This window comes from Zootoca vivipara, chromosome 2 (assembly GCF_963506605.1).
Source record: "Zootoca vivipara chromosome 2, rZooViv1.1, whole genome shotgun sequence".
Taxonomy (NCBI): Eukaryota; Metazoa; Chordata; class Lepidosauria; order Squamata; family Lacertidae; genus Zootoca; species Zootoca vivipara.
Window position 1 is genome coordinate 120,784,721 of NC_083277.1, and position 16,417 is coordinate 120,801,137.

Here is a 16,417-nt window from a genome sequence, read left to right on the forward strand (position 1 = left end):
CTTGCATTTCAAGCCGTGCATTCTCAGGAAGGGCTGTGCCACATGATATTTCACAACATGTCTGAGGGCTCGCCCACACTTCTGCTTCTGCCGTGCCGAGAAAGGAGGGGGCCAAGTGGTTTCCCCCTTGCCCCACTCCTTTCCCAGGGAAAGCCGCTCTTTAGCTTTAAATCAGGGCAAACAGCAATCCAAAGAAAACAACAAAAGAGCAGTTTTCCTCAGGACAAAGCAGTGGGACAAGGGGTGTGGATTAGGGCAAATTGCTTCAGTGAGGGGCCTTAAAAATATGTTTCTGGGTGTGAGGAATTCAAATCTGCTATAATTTTTGTGACTGGGCAACATTTGGCTTGAAACGTCTACTGTACATTGTTTTCGGAAAGCCAAATAATTTTTTATTTTACCTTCAAAAAATGTCATGTAATGCTTAATAATTAACAAACAAACAAACAAATGCAAGTACTTGGCAATCGTTTTTAATAATTTCTATGCAATTTTACACACATTTTCATTACTAAACAAAACTATATTAATTTAACCAAAATATCTTTTGAATTTCCAAGTCATGTTTCCAACTTTTCAGTACCCCTCATTTTTGGAATTTGAAAGCTGAAAAATTCAACACGCCCTGATGTGCTAGGGTCCTGAGACCTAATTCTTTTAATTACCTCTCCCTTTTCTACCCACATGAAGGGACCCAGGTGGCTCTGTGGGTTAAACCACTGAGCCTAGGGCTTGCTGATCAGAAGGTCGGCAGTTCAAATCCCTGTGACGGGGTGAGCTCCCGTTGCTTGGTCCCAGCTCCTGCCAACCTAGCAGTTCGAAAGCACGTCAAAATGTAAGTAGATAAATAGGAACCGCTACAGCGGGAAGGTAAACAGCGTTTCCATGTGCTGCTCTGGTTTGCCAGAAGCGGCTTTGTCATGCTGGCCACATAACCTGGAAGCTATACGCCGGCTCCCTCGGCCAATAATGCGAGATGAGCGCACAACCCCAGAGTCGGTCACGACTGGACGTAATGGTCAGGGGTCCCTTTACCTTTACCTTTTTTCTACCCACATATTCCTATTATTTTAAGCTCACGATTCCCAGATCAACATACACAGAACAGAGGTGGAGGACCCTCATTTTAAAATGCCTATTATTATTATTATTATTATTATTATTATTATTATTATTATTATACTGCCTTTTATCTGAAGATCTCAGGGCGGTTCACAACATTAAAATACAGGATAGAAGCACAAAATAAATAGTTAAAACAAAAATAAAACAATAACCCCCTCTCCCACATTTAAAAGGCCATAGAATATTAACCAGCCCAAGGCCTGGGTTCAATGCCCCAATGCAAAAAATGTATTTCAAGGCCCCAATGCAAAAAATGAAGGTGCCTTCTGCAGTAGAGTTGGGAAAATCAGGGCTAAGAGCCTAGCTCCCATGGGATCTGTAGAATCTCCAAGCCAGCCATTGATTCCCAGGGCCTACCTCAAAGCCCTGAAGACGCCCCACATTCATCATGTCATTGCAGCGCTTAGGAACAAAACACATCACCTCCACAGCTCTCTGAAAGGCAAAGGAAAGCAGTCGGGCAAAAGCGGTGGACCAGAATGGCATGGTGGCTGGCTGGCTGTGCCCGCCCCCATGGTGAGCAGCACCAGCATCATCAAACCCAGGAGATGCAGGGCAGGTGAAACAACACTGGACAACCTGCCCCATTTAGACTGATGGGCCATAGTTCCATGTAAACACTCTTATGAGATATGGATTCAAGACCCCTGTCAGCTATGAGTGCAGCCTCGGGAACATAATGAAGCCTCTCCTCCCTCTCTCAAGGCACACCCAGAATGAAAAGATGCCCATACCATGTGGTAACCCTCGTGGGACAGTTCTGCAGATCCTGGTTTGCAAGCAGCAGTGTAATAACATCCAGTCCATACATAAGGGTGGGACTGGGGAGCAACAGCTACAAGTGCCTCCTAGTCCTACCTCCAGCTGTTCTGTGTCCTTGCCAGCTTTGCCATAGTATTTCAGGAAATCCTGGGAGGGAAAAGAGGAAATGAACAAGTGCATTCTTTACTGGTAGGAGTCCTTGATGAGTGAGTGGGATTTCACTGGAGCAAAGCCATGCAACCAACTCCAAGTGGCAGTGTTGGCCACCAACCTTGATGGCTCATCCCTGTGACTCCCCCCACACTGTCCCAACCCATGACCTATTCTGCCTCCCCCACCCCACCCCACCCAGTTTATCCCTCTGACTGTCCCCACCCTGTCCCGACCCATAAGCCATCACTCCCCCTCCCCTCTCCTCCGGCACATCCCTGTGACTGGTCCCAGTCCCCTCCCTGCACCTCTCCTCCCCCCACCCTTCGGCTCACCCCTGTGATTCCCCCCACCCCCTGCCCACCCCCCTGGCTCATCCCTGCGATTCCCCCGGTGCCAGTGTCAGCGTATCCCAGCCTGTATGTCAGGTATTCGGCATTGGGGGGGGGAGGCAACGGCGGGGCATGGGGTGGTTTTCGGCGTGTTGTCAGCGTGGCACACTCTGTCTGTGACGGTTGGATGTGGGGGGCTAGGGGCAGGATACTGGCGTTGGGCTTTGTGGAGGAATGGCTTTTGTGGCAGTTATAGAATGTTGGTAGGTGATGTCACGATCTTGCCCTGGCCTTGGAGACGCAGCTTCTGGCGTCTATTTCCCAGCATGCACTTTCGTCTGAGTTGTGAGTTCCGGAACACGGGGTTTTTGAGGTTTTACCTGGCCCAGGTGTGAAATCTGTCTACGTGAACTGTATATGGTCACTCGCATATTCGCTTGAGACGTTGTGTCCAAATTTGAATGCAATTGGTCAAGTGGTTTCAGAGAAAAGTGGAGACCCACCCACATGGCCAGTTTACATTTTTATATATATAGATGATTCAGACTGTGCTGTCTGCTTATAGGAACACACCTGCCTTCACTGATGCCCTCCTTGCATATTTGTAAATAAAGCAGGTATTATGCATAAGCTGACTTCTGCTTGCACATCAGGACTTCACCTTATCCTCCTCCTCCCCCACTACAGCCCCCCCAATTCCCCCTAAATCTGTCCCCCAATCTTCCAGAACATATTTTGGGGGTGTGGGGGGATGCATGGAAGGAGCAGAGTAAGGTGAAGCAAGCAGGAGTCTGTTCCACTTGTGCATGGACAACTTTGGGTACAACCTGAAGTCTCAAGAGCTCTCTTCTTCCAAGGGGAACTAAACCTAGCAGTGCTATCTTTCAAACCTTTCATTGCTTGGGGAAATGGGGAGCAAGTGGGACTCTGCAAGGAACTGTAGCCACCAAGTGCCTTCATATGACAACTACCATGTAAACTGGAAGCTGCCCTAACCCTGGTTCCAGCTCTGGAGGTAAATACATCCATTACCCATTAGGTGGTGCTAGGCAGCCAACAGAGACCCCAGCTACTCCTTTTGTGACATTGGGATGGTTTGCTGTCCTGCAGGTGACTTCAGCCTGCAGGATCTCTCCCTTAAAATGGAAAATAATATAGTCCAACTGACTTTCGGGGTTGGTATGTTCTGCGACAAGCACACAGAGTGCAATGAGACTGAGTGTGGAAGGGGAGGGAGGCTCAGCTAATTTCATTGTACACAGGTTGTACATTGACAATAAAGGTATTATTATTAAACAGACCACTGTTCTGCACTTGTCCCCACTGCCAAAGACTACTATAGATATCATACCCAGCAGAAGACACATTGGCTGCTGTCTCTGCTTAGCTACAGGTCAGGAACTTGTTGGTCTCACCCCCTACACACACACACGCCTTAGATTTGGAAAGCAACACTCCACCTCCCACGTTAGCACCTTGAGCAGCAGCTGGTATTTCATGATCCGCTGTACGGGTTTGATGAGCAAGTCATTGAGCTGCAAGCGGTGCCCCAGTTCCTGCTTCAGTTCCTGGAAAGGAGAGAACAAAGCAGCAGATCGGACCCTGTGGATCTGTGCATGGGAGATCAATCATGCCTATTAAATTCCTGCTCACTCTATCAGGACACCTCCAAATCTTCCTGTTTCTCCCAAAGCACCCCACTCATCTTCCCAGAAAGACCTCAGATCCCTTCCCTTTATCCTATGCGTCAAGTCTCACCAGGCTGTGTACACACTGTAACTTTAAGGTATATTTAAAGCACGCACACCCCTTCACGGGATTCTGGGCACTGCAGTCTGATAAAGTTTTCTGGGAATTGTAACACTGAAAGGGACATATAACATAGTGATCTCAATCTCATGTTATCTGTGGCCCATTAGCAGTAGGAATCCACTATGGGTTCGATTTTCAGACACCTGCATATCTTAGAAATTTGTCTGTACCAACATACCTTTTCACCAAAGCCAGATTAAATGTATTTCCATCAGAAGTGTTAAATGGCAGGCTGAGAGGTATCCCTTATCAAAATAGGATCTGTGTGTGCTCTCAGGATGTCGACTGCATGAGGCATATTTTATTGCATTGCGGACAATATGACCAAGCGAGGGAACTATTGATTAAACCACTATTGGCAAATCGGCCGGGTCAATCCGAAGCCTACTATATCAAATATCTTCTGGAAAAGTCCAACGATATCACAGTGGCCATGGCAAAGTTTATATCAGTAGTCATATGAATCAAAGATCAACATACCCATGACAAATAACACTTCGGTCTCCCTTCCCTGGGGGGTTGTCTATATGAGTCTGTATTTCATTCTATATCTATGGGTCGTTGGAACGCAATAAAGATTATTATATAACTCTGAAAGGGGTAAACTGCAGTGCCCATAATTCTTTTAGGGGAAAAAATGTGCTTTAAAGGTATTTTTCAAAAACATGTATTTTTGCCATTTTGTCACCCCCCCTTCAGTGATGACACACAGAGCAGTCCGCACCCACTGCACCCCCCTTCCTACGTGACTGCTTGTACGCTGACAGTTTCATCCCTGCCTGGTATATAAATGTAATATAATAATAATATAAATGATCTCAAGTAGCAAGATTCAGAAAGACCTCTATCTGACCCTCTGAGAGACACCTGTTGCCAAAAAGAAGAGCCAATATTGGCCCAATAATCCAATAGAGAAAAGGCAATTTTGCATCTTTACTCGTGTTTGGAGTACAGCTTTGAATGAATGAGCCCTGGGGGGGGGGGGGCAGGGGGCAGTGAAGGAAAAAAAGGAGGCAGGAGGATTCTAGCAGGAGTGAGACTATACCTTCAAAGAATGTTCAAAGCACATTTCCCCCTTCAAAGAATTCTGGGTGCTGTGGTTTGCCAGGAACTACAACACTGTGAGCGATAAATTATAGCTCCCAGAATTCTTTGAAGGGTAAGAATGTCCTTCAAACGCACTCTGAAGGTATTGCATATATGCAGTCAAGGACAAGACAAGCCATTGGCAGAAGCTTCAGGGAGTGAGGCGGCAGAGACAACAAGGCTGCAGCAAATCACCTGGCCCCTTACCTCAAAGTAGTTGTCAATGAACTCGGACACAATATGCTCAGATTTGGGTTTGTTCTGACAGTAAACAACGTACATGTGCAAACGGCGCTCCTGAAAAACAACAGGGGAACAATTCAGCAGAATACTTGGGGCAAAATCTAAAGTGTGTATTCTTGCCGGCACTGCGACTTGATTCTAGGGAAGGTATGTCAAAGAGGCAGGTTCAAATCCCTGCTCAGCTCTGATGAGTGCTTCATCTTACCACAGGATACAGGTACTCCAAGTACAAAATAGGCACACTTCATATCTATTTATCTGGATATGCATGACTATGACTTATTTACAAGAATTAATGCAGAGCCCTGCAGTATCTTCAAGGCTACCAAGGCTGCGATCCTAAGAATACTTACTAGGGCAGTCAAGCTCCAAGGAACACACTGAAACTGGTAGCTGTGTTGAAGGATTCTGCTGTAAGGATAGTACTGCAAAATTATTTTGGGAAAAGCTTTCCATGGCTAGAGTCTATTTTGTTAGATGTGTGAAGTCATCTCTTAAACAGGTTGTCTTTTTAAAGCAACCTTCCAACAACAATATTTATTCTGACATATGAATAAATTCCAGAGGAGGCAGCCCTGTTAAATCTGTTGCCTCAGAACCAATGAAGACTCTTAGGGCACCTTAACAGGCTAACAAATATGGCTTAATAAACTTTCATAGATCACTTCATCAAAGTTTGACAAAATAGAGCCAGAAAATGCAGGAGATGGCAATGGGAGCATCTCATTTCTAGGCAGACCACTAATAAACACAATATAAAATCAAGGACAGAATAGTTAGGGGGGCCTCCTGGAACCTGAAATTATTCACCATGTAGCACTTTACAAATAATAATAGTACAAGCCTATCTGTTCTCATACAACAATGTTCCTCCATGTCAGGATTGTTGATGATGATATTTTTAAAACTTTTTTTAAAAAAACCCAGTGTACATCCTTCCTCTCTATCTCATTCAAGAAAAAAAGTATAGATTTTTTCCATCAGAGCCTTGACCTTATGCTCCAGCCTAGTAAACTGCACAATTTTCTTGACATGTTTTGGGCCAATCACCTAATTAACAAAAAGGTAAGCTGCTTTTCCCTTCACAACAAACCTCCCCTTCATTACTTTTGTAGTTATATCATTTCATTTGGAATCTGGGTTTGTATCACAAACAATCCTAGAGGTAAAAGCAGAAGTCTGCAAACAGCTTACAGTACTTCTAGCTCAATGAAAAGCCCCTGTGTTCAAAGGAAACATGCATTTGGGATGAACAACAGAGGATTGATACCACTGTCACCTCCTGTGCCTAGAATATCACGGAGCCCTGTTCATTTATCCACCACCCATTGTGGCTCAGCTTGACAGCTCTTCTGTTCTTATTTAGCAATGCCAGGGACTCACGTGCTTTATGAACAGTTCAGCCAGAAGATCAGGGTCCTCCAGACACTTCTCCAGCTGCTTGAGTAAATAACTGGGATCAGGGATAAGAGGGAACAGAAAGAGTGTGAGATCTGCAGGACAAGATATCTTGCTTCCCAGCCATTCCTCCTCTTGCACTGCATCCCATGGACTCTACTTCAAATGTTTCCCATGGAGGGCTCAAACCTACTTTGACCTCTTTCAGGATTGGACAGTGGGTGGTTGGGTACAGGAGGAGAGCAGCCACCCACCAATTCCCAATGATGGTGGACCACTGCTGCTCCCCCTCATCTTGTCTGTTCCACACTGGCCACAAGCACCTGGGCCAGGTAATCCAAGAGGAGTCACTACCAGCCGTCAACAAAAGGCGTCCCTTGCCACATCACGTTCGGGCCCCATTGTGAGGTTTCCACAGCCAATGCATGACCTGCACCCAGGAATAGGTGCTTACTTACTCTTTGTGCCAGTCATAGATCTGGTGGATGTTCCCAAAGATTATCTTGTCCTTGCCCTTCATGTCCTCTGGGATACCACGGGCATTCATGGTCACCATGTAGCCCTGCAGAAGTCAGAAGAGCAGGCTAGAGAAGGTTGCCTGCCTCCTCTTTAAGGCCATGGAGGCAGAGCTAGGGTGGTGGCATTAAGGTTAATGTGTCTGGGCTAAGTTAGTGCCCAGAAGAGTGCAGAAGATTGACAGGACCCTGGTGTAAAGCGCTGTGGCCTGGCAATTGCAGAGGAAGCAATGGCTTTCCAACTGTGCTCAGGGGAACCCTGGCATTCTTCAGAAGCTGATCAGGGATTCCACGAGGAACATCACAGCAATGGCAGACAAGCTTCCCCAACAGACAGCTTGCCATTAACCAGATTTCCCCCCTGACCTGAACAGCTGCAGAAGACTTTTGGTGCATCCAGTCCACAAGGAAGGGCGATGGAGCAGCTCTGCACAGAGAGCCTAGCCTAGAACACACCCTCCCAACTCTTCTGCAACCCCATCAGGTGTTTGGCCACAAAAAAGCTGAACACTTGAAAAACCACTGCCTTGCAGAGCTGAAAAGAGGGCCATTGCATTAGATGCAATTAAACCCCAAATCGGCACCCAATATGTATTACGGAAATCCAATTTAAAGTTGCTCAGCTTACATCATTTGTTCTGAAACCCAGTATCTCAGGTCCTTAGCAACATTATGCTCCTGTGTGGATGAGCCCTACCCAAGGGCTCTTCCCTGAATTTTCAGCATCTCCCCCCCCCTTTTAAAAAAAGTCTCCAGCCCTTTCATTTATGGAGATATAGGGGAAAGAGTGGAGGCAGAATTCTACTGACGTGGTCAGTAAAAAGCAAATCTGCTCCTGCCTTCCAATATTTTGGCCAACTCTAGAAGGAAAGAAAAATGCTGGGATGATTGACAAGCCAGGGAAGCAGTGCTGTCCTGCTACCTTTCCCCCATCTCCTTCTACCGACCAATGGGCAGCCAGTATTTCTTCACTTTTCAGTTAAAGCAGTAATTTTGCTCCAGGTGACCATGGTTGCATTTATTTCCTAGGCTGGCAGGTTGGACCCTGATTTTCCTAGCTTGAGAACAAATTGGTGAGCACAGGGCATTGAATTTTTCTGTCTTGCGGACATTGTGGTTGGCACATTGCATTTATTTTGGCAATTGAATTAGAATGAGCCTGCAACAAATTATTTTAATTTAAATCAATGTACTAGAGTGCAGTGGTTATTCTCCCCATTTCACACTGACTGGCATTGGTTCCTCCCCGCCCGCCCCGCCCACTGTTTTGGGTTATAGGGTTGGGGTGGGGAATCTTGAGTTTCTGCATAATTTGGGATGGCTTAACCAGGAGAAGCTAGGTGGCAGAAATGGTTGAAATGGCTGGTGGCCTGATTTTGAGTAAGAGGCATGCTCAAAATGGAAAAATAAGGTTGACATAGCAAGTCATATTAAATATGTAACAATAAAGGCTCAAATAAAATATGTACCACGGATGAGCAAAAAAGCACAAACAAGCTCAACAGTAATCCAACACAGTCAAACAGCAGAGCCAAAGAGACTATAAAAGGCAAAACTATTTTCGTTAAAGGAGGAACAGTTGCCCAAATGAAGGAGGAGCACAAATGAGCAAACCAAGACACAGATACAAGATACAAAAGGAACATCAAGCACAAACTGCTGGAGATATCAATACATTATTTCTTTAAAGATGCTAGAAGCAGAAAACCAGAAAGAGGCAGGGGGACCTTTATATGGCAAGGAAGCAAAACAAGACCTTTTTGGAAGACAGAGAAATTGCAGAGAAACAGAAGGAATTGTTTGCTTCAGTCTTCAAAACATGCTGGAAGGGTACTCAAGGCTGAATCAGTCTGTCTTACAACCAAGTAAAAACATTAAGAAGGAACAAGGTTTTCCGGCCAGGTGGCATTCACCCAATAGTTCTTAAAGAACAAATGAAGAACTGCTGAACTATTATATTAGCCTCCTTACAGAGAAGACTTGGAAGGCAGTCAATATCTTTCTAGTCTTTTAAAAAGGAACTAGGGAGGAAGGGAAGATTCGGGAAATGGCAGCCCTGTCCCAGGTACACTGCTGGAAAGCATCATTAAGGCTAAAACAGTTAAATACAGAGGGTTACCTTTGCTACCTTTCTGCTTGCATAACAAGACTTCCACTTGGACAATGCAACTCCCCCCTCCCTTTCCCTGCAGCCCCTTCAAAATCTGCTCCAGAGGGTTTGAGGATCTTCCGAACCAGATTTTGGAGGCATGTGGGAAGAGAAAAGGAGGTTCTGTTGCATGAGAGGAACCCTGTTCACACAACTTTGTGAACATAAGACCAATGCTAAGGATGTTTTCCCCACCATTAATCCTCAGAGCATTCACAGCCCCCTCCAGAACACCAGGCTCCTGCCCTTGGACCCCAGACCCCCAACTGATCTTAAGCCTGGACTGAGGACAACCTCCCCCCTCCCATCCCACCCCAAAAGCACATTAAGGATTCTCACACTCTTACTTCGAGAGGTTTCCCTGCTTCTCTCCTCATCCAGTTTTTAAAATGAATGAGTAAATAAAAATTTAGGAAATGAAGTATAAACAAGGCTTTTGCAAAGGGAGGTTTTGTCTCACCAATCTTTTGGAATTCTATGGAATCATCAGCAAACATCTCTCTCATTCTCTGTATATAGGCTACAGGTAGGCCAGTGGAGATTTGTATCTTTGGCTTTTCAGAAAGAGATTGGGCAAATACTTTCACCAAAGGCTTTTAAGGATATTTAGCAGTCAAGATAGATGGACCCTTCTACAAAGGAGCCTCCAAAAGATCCGTATAAGAACCAGAGCTGCTGTCTTTTTCTAAACTTCTGTGGCACCGGGGGGGGGGGGGGGGTTAAAGAGTTAAGTGACCAAGGTGGAGAATTGTTAAGGATAGTGAAATCCAAAGCAATTTTGGAAAGTTCTGAAAGAATCTCGGCAACAAACAAAAATGCAATTTAAGGAGCTAAAAAATTATGAAAAACCTACAACCCATACAGAAATGAAGTCTAAATTGATTTAGGCCACCCAGCAAATAGATCTTGAAGTCAGAACAGAAAGCTGACTAGTTTAGTTAGTAGAAGCAATGAAAGAGCTAGTTCAGTATTTGAACTCAAGTGGGATGGGCAATGGGATGTTCAGGGTGCCTGCCTGCCTGCCAGCCAGCCAGGCCCACTTCTATTCCATTCCCTTTCCCCCATCAGTTTGCCATCTTACACCAACTGTCAGCCAGTCAATATTCAATGCCCAAAGAGCATGCCCAGTCCTCACTGAGCTTTTTTTTTTTTTTGGACAACCCCCCTCTCCAAATTTTTTCTCCCTGAATATTTTTTTTAACTTCTTGCAAAGCCTGCAGTTCTTCCAACCTCCTGGTAGCTTCCTCTTGTGTGTCTAGCTACACAGAATGAGTCAAACTTTTATGATTCCTGGTGTCAGATTGTAAAGATTAGAGAGTGTCCCCCCCCCAGTTTTTTCAGTAGTTGTAAAGATTAGAGAGTTTTTTTTGTTTTTCTGTTTTTTCTGCCATCAGGAATCATAAAACAGGGAAACCAATAGGAGAGCACTTCAGTCTCCCAGGACATTCTATACAAGATCTTAAAGTAGCTATCTTATTCCAAAAGAATTTTAGATATACACTTGAAAGAGAAGTTGCTGAATTACAACTCATTACCAAACTAAAAACTATGGAGAGACCTGGTCTGAATATTGGATTCATGTCCCATTATACATGCTAAAGCTAATTTTGGTCATCTATCCCTTTAAAAATCCCTTGCCTTTCTCTGTGGAACCAACTGCCATCATTAACAGTCATCAACAGTTATAAGGTTGTAGTGACCTCTGCTTCAGAGTATCTGAAGAAGTGTGTATACACACGAAAGTTCATACCTAGAAAGCTTATACTTAGTTGGTCTTTAAGGTGCTACTGGAACATCTTTCAATTTTTTTAAATCTTCCGTCATTGTTATTGATTGACAGCAAGTTCAGCTCAAATAAGGGGGACTATTTATCCATGTAAAATCAAGTTATGGAAATAATTTCTACAATATGTGACTAGAAATCATGGGACAAACTTGAGTGTGGGTGAGCCCTTAGTTAGGTCCCCTTAGTATACACTGACGGAAACTTAGTTAAATGTCACATTGATCTTCCCTTGTTTTTAAAACAAAAAAAGGAAGAGCAAGAAGCCTAAGATACTTACTGGGTCCAAATACTTTTTTCAGGTTAAACTCTGCCTAACATTAATGTCAGTGGTCAATGTTGCTGCCAGGCAAAAGTCATTTGGGCAGCAGTGTGTGAAAAGCAGGGTGATTTCTGTTCACAGAAGATACCAGTGGGTTTGGATACCAGAAGGAACACTGTATGGGCAAGGGTGGAAACACAGTGAGTTCCCCCAGTGGCCACTGGGGCTCTTATTTCTTTCAGAAAGGGTGGGGCATAGAACTACTAAAATAACAGCATATGGAACAGACTGGTGGGATGTGGCAAGAGCCAGCAGCCCAAGGGGCTTGGATCCATAGAAAGCCCACTGTGGGCTCTTGGGATTGATCCTGATCCTTAATCCACCTTTCCTTCCTAGGTTCCTAGGACAACAACGGGGAGGTCGGATCAAGAAACACAGAGGTGAGCAGCAAGCAGTGTGCTCTCTCAGTGGAAGACAGGCAGGTTCTTGCCCAATGTCCCACAAAAATCTGGAGACGGCCCCATTGGTGGACAGAGGGGAATCAGTGCCTAAAATGGAGTGGATGTTGGCACCTCCACAATCTGGCCCAGGTCTTCCACGTACATCTTCTCCGTCTCAATCAACTCCCTGAGAACAAACCTGCAGGCGAGAGGAAGTAGCAATGTCTGAGGGGAAGGAACCTCACTGTGTGACCCCCTTCCCTTCTATTTCCCCCTCCAATCTCCCTTTTCAGTGCCACAGGCATGCTGCCAGGCTCCTCAGCACAGGCCCATGCCTAACCCACAGGAAGGCCCCTGCCAGCAAGCTGCTCAACATGTTACAGAGGGAGCAGGCATACCACCAGGACAACATTATGCGGCCATGGTTCACCCGTCATACTCAATAGATCTTTAGGCTTGAATATGCAGACAGCCAGGGGCCACTCCACAAACACAGAATGTGTGCAGTGAGAAAATGAGGCATACAGCTGCCTACCTTTTATGGGGCGTGTGTTCAACACACTTGGCGCCAGGGCCCTGAATCTGCTAAACTTGTGAAATAGTGTCTGTGTTTGTGGGTGGGTTTTGGTACCCACCAGGTCTGTGCATCTGCTCTCCCCAGCAGAGGCTTCACCTCCCCCTGCCCTTCCCACTGCTGCCTGGAAGCTGGTGCACAAGAGAAATCACTTACATACTCTTTTCTAAGGCACTGAGCCTCTCCTCCTCTTCCTGTTCCTCAGAGGCTGGGGGTGGCACAGGAGGGTCTGAAGTGGGCTCGGGGTTTGGAGGGTCACTAAGGAGCAGAGAAGAGTCAGGGTCCTGCCATGAGAGAAGGGGGGGGAGAAGAGCCTATAACATCTTAGAACATTTCACATTGGGTGGATTAACTGGCGAAAGGGGCACTGGGGACCCAGGATGAGACTCAAAATATATTGCGTGGGCCAGGAAGGTGTAGCAGGATCTTCTATTTCCCCTAAGCTCACTCACAACACATGATGCTCTGAAAGATCGGGGGAAGGAAAGAATGTTGATCATAGATCCTGGAACACTTCTCCAATTTGGAGCAGATATCCTGTTTTTGGAAATGATTGACTGATTAAGTGCATGAAATAGAGCTGAAAACTAGTTTTGGAGGAAAGCATTTCAAATAAACAGCAAGTCAAATAACATTCACCTAAACATATTCTCATTGGTTTGTTTTATTCAAAATGCACACACACACACACACACCAGCTATGTAGCCCTATATACTGCCTCTACATTGGAAAGAAACAAACCATTCAAATGCATTCATTTACAGAACCGTGAAGAACCAAGCAATGTGTCTTCATAATCCTCCAATCAATTCCAAAAATTTATCAACACATGCCATTTGTTTTCATAGTTACTTGATTTCATCCTCTTTACCGAGTCATACTCAAAAAAGTCATTTTCATTAACTGTACCACATTCCACAGTTGTTTTTATTTTTAATCCGTTTGTGTTGAAATCTGCAGCATTTTCCATCTTGCTATTTTTGCTAGCATTAAAACAATCTGGTGCTTTGACTGGCATGTTCTAGGATGGCCAGCTATGTGTTGCACACACACAACCCAGCCCCCAAAAGATTTGCATCACAAAAAGGGACACCAATTTGCATGAAATTGTTTGTGGAAATACAGTCCATCTCACCATGGTGGGGAAGACATAAAGTGACTTGTGTGCCCCTCTCCACACTTCCACGTTTGCTGCTCCCGCCACCCCCCAAAAAACCACTCTTTAGCATTCAATCACAGCAAACAGCAATTTGGGATTTCTCTGGACTGGCATTTGCCTGGGAAAGAAGTGGGGCAAGAGGAAAATCACTGGTAGTGTCTGCTGACCAGGAGCTGATAACATTTGATGGGCAACTTCAAGGCCTCTGCTTTATCCCCTTTTATGGTCTTTTGCCCTTCAATTAGACATGGACTGGGAAGCCCTCAGAAAGAGAACACTTTCAAACATAGGACTGCTCCCCCACCTTCAAAATAGAGAGCTGTTCTCTGTAAAGCAGGACACATAGCTACTGTAGGCCTCTCTGGGGTCCCATGGAGAAGAGGGAGGATTGTTGCCTCCTCAACCTGGTGCAAGACAACGTTGCTTCCTACTTTGCTCCCATCCCTCACCCTCCAGCTCACCTGGGTGTGTTTTCCTGAGCCATCCCCTTCTAGCTGGCTGGAGAACAGGGAAACGTCTGGGAGATGAGCAGTGCTATCCTGTAATGCAAGAGAAGAATGTTAGACAAGGGTGGCAGCCCAGCTCAGCCTTCCAGGGGCCACAGGGAATTCTCTCCCCCCCACAATCCCTGTCCAAATCATCAGTCATCCTATGAGAACTGCATTACTAGAACCTGCCATCCAAATACCCTGTTCGTAGTGTTAGGGCAGAAGGCATGGAAGCTAACAGTAGGAGGTGCCAGAGTCAATGACAGGCAGAGCTAACTACGTAATTCTCATTTTCTCCCCATCCTTCTCTCTTGCTCAGTTGTGCACGACCCAATACTGAGACCAGGGGCTTATCCATGGTTCCTTAGGTCCTGCTGTTTGGGGGGGGGGCAGCCGCTCAGACCTGTTCCTAGAAAGTGTGGGTCAAGTGGAAAACCCCTTGGACCTGCTCTAGGCAAGGGCCAAGCGGAGGTGTGGTGCTTTCTTTTGTGCCACACTATCCAGGCACAGGCCTGTGCTTTAAATATCCATTTCTGAGCAGCCCCTCTTTTTTCACCCTGATCTTTCCCGGAGAAAACCTGCATTTTACCACTAAATCAGAGCAAACTATGATTGTTGTTTGCTCTGATTCAGTGGTAAAACAAGGGCTTTCCCGGGGAAAGTACCAGGATGGTGACAACAACAAAAACTGCTGGGATGTGGAGCTTTGAAGGTCAGACCTAGAAGCCTAGCAGGAAAGGAAGTCTGGATGAGCCCTAAGGAGGATGAAGCCAACAGCCAGTGCCGCTCTTTGGAATAAGTAAAAAGGCAGACAAGTGGTAAGAGCAAAGTGAGGTTGGTGCAGCAGTGCCTGCCCGGCTCTACTGGACCAGCCACTACTGTAAGCATTTGCCAGTCCGTACTACTTACAGATCAAACCAGAGTTCCCACTGTTAGCACCTTTCCACAAATGTGTACAGTGGTACCTTGGGTTACAGACGCTTCAGGTTACAGACACTTCAGGTTACAGACGCTTCAGGTTACAGACTCTGCTAACCCAGAAATAGTACCTCGGGTTAAGAACTTTACTTCAGGATGAGAACAGAAATGGTGCCGCTGCGGTGTGAGGCCCCATTAGCGAAAGTGGTACCTCAGGTTAAGAACAGTTTCACGTTAAGAACAGACCTCCAGAACGAATTAAGTTCTTAACCAGAGGTACCACTGTATAGCAAAATTCGAACAGCCCCTCACCTTCTGAAGGCCAGTGCACAAGGCTCCTAATTGTGCAGCTGTCGATGGAGGCGCAGGTCAATTCTGTGTCCAGGGCAGCTGTCTACCAGCTCCTTCGGGTACGCAGGCTGAGACCCTATCTGCCCGTGGACTGTCTCACCAGAGTGGTGCATGCTCTAGTTATCTCCCACTTGGACTACCACAATGTGCTCTATGTGGGGCTATCTTTGAAGGTGACCTGGAAATTACAACTAATCCAGAATGCGGCAGCTAGACTGGTGACTGGGAGCAGCCGCCGAGACCTACATTGGCTCCCAGTACATTTCTGGGATGCAGGTGGCGCTGTGGGTTAAACCACTGAGCCTAGGGCTTGCTGATCAGAAGGTCGGCGGTTTGAATCCCTGCGATGGGGTGAGCTCCCGTTGCTCGGGCCCAGCTCCTGCCAACCTAGCAGTTCGAAAGCACGTCAAAGTGCATGTAGATAAATACTGTAGGTACCTGTCAGGGGATTGTTGGAGCAAGACGCTCCAGTCTGCTCTGTCTTTAAGAGCTTTATTGTGCATACTTTTTACAGTGCAGAGACATCAGAAAACATGACTGCCTAGTCTGATTCAGAACCCGGCAATGGCGCTTGTCTGCTTTTGCGCCAGCATAATAGTCTGGGAACCCCAAAACGCCACCCCCTTGCCCTACGTCTGGGTGCATGACCCAATGTGGGTGCCAGAAGGGGCTGCGTTCCTTCTCCCGTCCCTTGGCTGGAGCGTTGCTGAGGCTCCGACACTATCCTGTGCTGCCCTTCCTCTTCTGGCCAGCTTGGTCAATGTTGAGGCTTTGATACGTTTTGGAGCCCCCTCTCCACTCCGCTCCATTCCTCATTCCCTCCTCCTGACTCGCTGCTTGTGCTGTCACTGGGCGAAGTGCTGGTCAGG

The 16,417-nt window shown here is 46.2% G+C and overlaps 1 protein-coding gene across 10 annotated transcripts in view; it reads right to left on the bottom strand.

The window, feature by feature from the left end:
- The window catches only part of ARHGEF25 (Rho guanine nucleotide exchange factor 25), a 96,875-nt gene that overhangs the window by 13,618 nt on the left and 66,840 nt on the right, over nt 1-16,417 (bottom strand). For 8 of the 10 annotated variants that reach the window (XM_060272164.1, XM_060272159.1, XM_060272160.1 and 5 more), the window contains 9 exons: nt 14,253-14,330; nt 12,788-12,915; nt 12,190-12,256; nt 7,367-7,470; nt 6,894-6,963; nt 5,475-5,564; nt 3,830-3,937; nt 1,984-2,034; nt 1,483-1,560 (listed from right to left, as the gene is read on the bottom strand). In XM_060272164.1, the coding sequence (XP_060128147.1) occupies nt 1,483-1,560; nt 1,984-2,034; nt 3,830-3,937; nt 5,475-5,564; nt 6,894-6,963; nt 7,367-7,470; nt 12,190-12,256; nt 12,788-12,915; nt 14,253-14,330 (774 nt within the window). The remainder of the gene's footprint in view (nt 1-1,482; nt 1,561-1,983; nt 2,035-3,829; nt 3,938-5,474; nt 5,565-6,893; nt 6,964-7,366; nt 7,471-12,189; nt 12,257-12,787; nt 12,916-14,252; nt 14,331-16,417) is intronic. The other 2 variants (XM_035102641.2, XM_035102581.2) reach the window with 1 other exon arrangement.